This window comes from Somniosus microcephalus, chromosome 4 (assembly GCF_052327205.1).
Source record: "Somniosus microcephalus isolate GS21.2 chromosome 4, FLI_Smic_1.0, whole genome shotgun sequence".
Taxonomy (NCBI): domain Eukaryota; kingdom Metazoa; phylum Chordata; class Chondrichthyes; order Squaliformes; family Somniosidae; genus Somniosus; species Somniosus microcephalus.
Window position 1 is genome coordinate 32,599,390 of NC_140990.1, and position 5,728 is coordinate 32,605,117.

The 5,728-nt window shown below is 45.4% G+C and overlaps 1 gene segment (V, D, J or C); it reads left to right on the plus strand.

The window, feature by feature from the left end:
* Positions 1–437: 437 nt before the first annotated feature.
* On the plus strand, positions 438–1,528 carry LOC147118567 (T cell receptor alpha variable 9-2-like). The segment is given in 2 exon segments: positions 438–489; positions 1,137–1,528. Coding segments are annotated over 2 exon segments (444 nt in total).
* The last annotated feature ends 4,200 nt before the right edge of the window (positions 1,529–5,728 follow it).

Consider the following 5,728-nt stretch of genomic DNA (forward strand, 5'->3'; position numbering starts at 1 on the left):
ACATGGGGAGCGCATGGTGTCTTGTTTAGATGGGAGTCTCCGGCACTGATACCAGAACAACATTAAGTACTGCCCTTCACTGCTCCCACCTCACAGACAGACGCTGCTAAAGGGCGAACATTGGGTTTCATCTCCGTTCAGTTCTGAAGAGAGCAATTTTACTCCGTTCTCTGTTCCCCGCTCTCACGTCATGAACTGGCGAACAAAGGAGCTGTGAGCTGATTGGTTGAATTGGAAAACAAAGGAGCTGCAAATTGATTGGATGAATTGGAGAACAAAGGATCGAGAGCTGATTGGATGTCAGCTGCTGACTCTGTCGGGAACGTACCAATCGGCAGAGAGGCCGGATATTAATCACCATCTTCCCAATTGTTGACGACAAGACAATTTCAGCTTCAAACCGTTTTGTTCAAATCCACCATCAACTCTCCGCAAATATGTTGGCTGTTACTTTCTACTTATTCGTCACAGCTGCAGCTCTCTTAACTGGTAAGTTCACAAGTTACGCAACACTGTGTTTTACATCTGTATACTGTACATTATATTTAATCGGTAAGTTCCCTGAACACATGAATATCAATCGATTGATCCGAAGTGAAGAAAACCATCAGGATCCACATTGACTCAACACTGAACACAGTTTGGGGAAACCCGACAAACTCCTCAGTGAATGAAGGCGGAAGAGTTGAGGTGAGATCACAGGCGAATGGCAGATGGACCCGCGCCGCCCCGCCGGGACCAATGGCGGACATTGACAGACACACGAATCTTAAACCCACAGACCGTTAGGAGTTTTCCCTTCACACCACAAGAGGTGAAGATGAGGAACTGATCCCGTTGGAAGGTGCTGAAGGTTAATTAAAGGAGCTTTTATTCAATCGATCCAAACACGTTTCCATTGCAGCTCCTGAGCTGTGGGGAAATGTATTTCTGTTTAACTGCCCGGGTTCACTTCTCAGGTAAGTGTTTGGGGTGACGGGCTAATTCTGGGGGAGAGACATAGTGAAGTGACATTGTTTAATTTAATTTATTTTTGGATATATTAACTCTCCACGTATGTTGCCTGGCCTGCTGAGTTTTCCCAGCATTTTCTGTTGTTATTTTGTTTAATTTAATATCGCTCTGGCCTCTTGCAGGACATTGTCGAGGAGACTCCGTTACACAGACACCGGCTGCAACCACAGTAAGTGAAGGAGACGATGTTCAGTTGCACTATAATTATACAGCTACAAGCACCAGCGATCCTAAACTATTCTGGTACCATCAGTATCCCAGCGGATCCATAGAGTATCTGCTGCAGAGAACAAAACACAGCGAGAACGAAGCGAAAATTTCAGGGAACCGTTTATCAGCGAAGCTCAATGATTCAAGCCGAACCGTCCCGCTGAATGTGTCTGAAACACAACTGACAGACTCCGCGGTGTATTACTGTGCACTGAGCCCCACAGAGACACGGAGCTGGGCTGGACCTGTACAAAAACTGTCAGAGCGTCACTCAACATATCAGCGCGTCAGGGGAACATTGTGATCAGGGGCGAGTCTCAGCTGGTCCCTGTGTTTGTGGTTAGACCTTGTACTGTTAATTCTATCATGTGTTTCCTTTTATTAATAATTAATATATAATAACATTTACAAACGCGGTTACACGAGCAGAGTAAGCAATAAAGAGAATTGCTAGAGCGCCTTTCACGACGTCTACAATTGCTTAACAGCCAATGAAATACTTCTGAAGATCAGTCACGGCCCGGCAGCAGCACACAGACAGTGACGTCATAATGACTGGATAATATGTTTTAGTGACATTGATCGAGATATTATTATTGACCAGGTCACAGCTGCTCTTTTTAGAAACATTGGGATCGATTACGTCCTCTTGAGAGGGCAGACATGGCCTCAGGTTAACGACTCGTCCGAAAGACGACACCTTCGACAGTGCAGCACTCCCTCAGTACTGACATCGGGAGGGTGCGCTGAACATTTTGTGCTCAAGTCTCTGGAGTGGGATTTGAACCCACAACCTTCTGACTCAGTGGCGAGAGTTCTACAAACTGAGCCACGGCTGATACCTGGTATTTGTAAATTAGACCTTAAACTTTTCATTGTTTTTCATATTTAACTTCATTAATAATATATGCAGGCAGATGAGTGAAAGACATTCATAGAGCTAACCAGGCTGATGACTGACAAACAGATGGACAGCGGCCTGTTTGGGTCTGGGGCGCTTGTTCTCCCTGAGCAGGGGGACCAGTTTGTATCAGGGTTCCCACAGTCCGGAGACACAGAGAAATGAATCACTGGACACCGGGAAAAGCAGGAGGAAAAACACACTGACTGTCTGGAGCCTGTGCACAAAGATCAGGAGCAACTGGCGCCAGTGGAACTGAAAGGAAATGAAAGTCAGTTGTTGTGAATGCGGGTTGTGAGTTGTTGTTTATTTTTCAGATCAGAAAGGGTTAAATCTGCGAGCACAAGCTGTCAATTTCCGAGCTCGAATTCATCTGATTAATGTCGCTGTTGCTGTAAGTGTTGGTGTAAAAGGCTCTACATTCACCATCAGCACCACCGCAACACGTCTCGCAATAAATGAGCACTGGAAACTGCCCATAGATAAGCTTACTGTCTGTTTTCACCTAGTATCGGAAAAGTGTAAAAATTCCCATTTTATCTGCCAGAGGGCGCCGTGGTCATATGTTTCTCGCTGCTTCCTCCGCACTCAGTCCGATTATATTCATGATATGTCGAAAACCATCAACATTTCAAACCTGTTTGTATTTGTGTTGTGTTCCTGGTGTTCAGTAAAATGCCTCCACTCTCTCTTGTTCTGTCTTGTTTTCACCGCCACAATCTCTCTCTACCAAGCTTATGAATGATTTACTTATACTGCAAATCTTAAAGCAACTGCTAAGTGACATGTTTGGTAGTTTTTAAAAGCTACAGTTTGAAAAAAATACCTTACATATTAAAATATGTAATGGGTGAGACACACAGAGAGACAGGATTGTAACCCGAGTGAGGAGTTTCTCCTGTGTCACTAACGACTGTTGGACAGCCTGGAGAGATATGTATGTTGGACATCTTGGGGAGTTACGGGTTAACAGTCGAACTTCTTTGTATGTTGGATTAACAAGCTTCCAGGCTTTCCAAGATACGAACAGGATACTTTGAATTGTCGTAAAAAGAGTGCAGTGCTTCTTTTCTGAGATGTAAAGTGTGTAAGGGAATAAGTGATAGTACTGACGTCGCCCATGAGTGGTTTAGTTTTAGGGTAACAAACATGGTTAGTTGGGATCCATTAGCTACAGAGAGCAGCTGGTGAAGCTGTTACTTCGGAGATACTAAAAACTGTTACCGTCAGGAAGGCTCGTGTAGGGGGCGTCGCTCTGAGGTAAACATTTGCAAACTGTTTACATCAACATTCTGTTTTCAAAGGATTTGGAAAATAAGATACGTCATACAGGGTTATCTATGACATTTCCTTTGATGTAATCAAAAATGGTGTATAAAGGATCATGGTTTTCAACAGTATCTCAGCGTGTACTCGAAAGATACAGAAACCGAAACAGTCTCTCTCTGTATAGAGTTAAAGGCCGATCACCTTTACTGTCTGTCAATAAGGTCTGTCCGTGTACTCCACTACGGAGTCTCGTGGTTACTCGAAACGTGTTGTTGTGAACCAGAGGTGAAAGGAGGCTGACTGCTGACAACCATTTTCCTCCCCGGGTGATTAATTTCAGCGTCTGTTGTTAGTTTTAGGCAGACTTTAATCTAACGGTTTCAGCAGATATTTAGGGAAAGGCTCATATTCCCCTCCCACCTATTGCCAACACAGTCGGATGATGGCGATAAGATATTATCTCGAAATTACAATATATCTGTTTGAATGTAGATGTTCAGTTTATTTCACTCATTCTCAGTAATCAGACTGAGGTCTTTGACGGGGGCGGGTTTGATTAACCTTCTGATGGGGACACACAAGTGGAAGATTTCCTCTGGTCTCTCTGTGAATTCTCCTCTGAAAGTTGTTTTAACGACATCGCAATCTCATTCTTTTTGTATGCATTCACTATATCGTTAGAAATAGCGACCAGAGGAAACCTCAAACACAATGTGGACTCCTCGGTGTAAACACGAATGTTACAGGAGAATGAATTTAATGTTCTCGATGAGTCGTCACACACCAGCATAAAATAAACACTCAGCGTGACAGATTCGGCCACGGTGAATATAATCCTTCAATTAAGCAATGCTGAATTGTCCTCAGACCAAGGAATGCCCTCACTGAGTGACTGGCTCCACAGGTCGATACTTTATGCTGTGCCTGTCAGTATCTCTGATCAAACCCGCTATCAACTGGAAATTAGAGACAAACCTTGCGGTAACATTGCCTGCGGCAGCCCCGCCCACAGCTTCCGTTCGCTGCTCTCGCTCTGACCCGCCTTGCCAGCCCTGTGTTTTTGGAGAGATTGCTGCAGCTGTTACGGGACGGTAAACAGGAGGGAGGTTTTTGTACAGTGACTGCCGCGTTTCCTCTCAGTGTGCGGATCTATCGCACAGTAATACACCGCGGTATCCGCGCCCTCCGCCCTCTCAAGGACCAATTGGCCGCGTTTGTCCGCAGTGGAAAGATCCAATTCAAATCGGTCCCTTCTCTCTTTGCCAGCCGATATTCGCTTTATTACCCACTCCAGTCGCTGACTGGATTTCTGTTTGTACCAGTGCATGGCGTCAATGCTGGACATGTCATAGCTGCAGTTTATCTGCACCGAATCCCCGCTCAGGACTGTTATCGCAGCGGAAGACTGTAGCACTCGATCCGAGAGACATCGACCTGTAAAAACATTCAGATAATAAAACACCGGAGCAACGTGAATAAAAATAAACGCTGTGGGTTATTGAGCTCAGCTCCTGTACCTACATGTTAGCAGCACCAGAATAACCAGTGATAGATTCACTTGTACCGAGTAATACATCCTTGTAATAAAATGTCAAGAGGAAAGCGGCAGACAGCTCGCATCAGAAGACCCCGAACCGAGTGACAACATTGAACAGGCGGCTGATTAAAGTCAGCGCCGGCCAGTTAAAGTCTCAATCACGTGGGTTTGCTGTGCTTGGATTGGCTGGAAATAGTCATTGTTCACCCGCGGTTCACATCCGGTCATGTCTGTGGTCTAATGACCAGCAAGTTCATCTCCTCCTTGCGGAGGGAAGTGAGGTGAACCCCATCCCTTTGTGATAGTGACTCTCTAAAACACGTACAGTGGAGGCTGCCCGGGGTGCTGACTGTACCAGTACACATAAGGGTTAGTAGCAGTTGATTTCAAGGCGCAGTTTAGTGTGACATTACTGTCTTCTGCCACCGTTATTTCAGGAACCGGCTGTTCCACTGTGTCTTGCTGGCTCCATTCTAATATAAAATAATAGTCATAGTCATCTCCATCACAATCATCATCAGGATCATTCAACCAATTATCATAGCTGGGTCACAGCCGTCAGGGGGAGAATGGATTTTGACTGGGGCGGAAATACTTACTGAGAAGTGATATAATGAGGAGGGGCGGTGCGAGGCGGTTGCACATTCTACAGTCCTGGAAATCCTGTGCAGGAGCAGAAATACAGGTCTCCACCGCACTGCACTGCTGATCCAACCAATGCCAAAGAAGTAACAGCGGCAGTAAACTCTCCGATAACAGAAGGCGGGCCAGAGTGAGAGCAGCAAATGGAAGCTGTG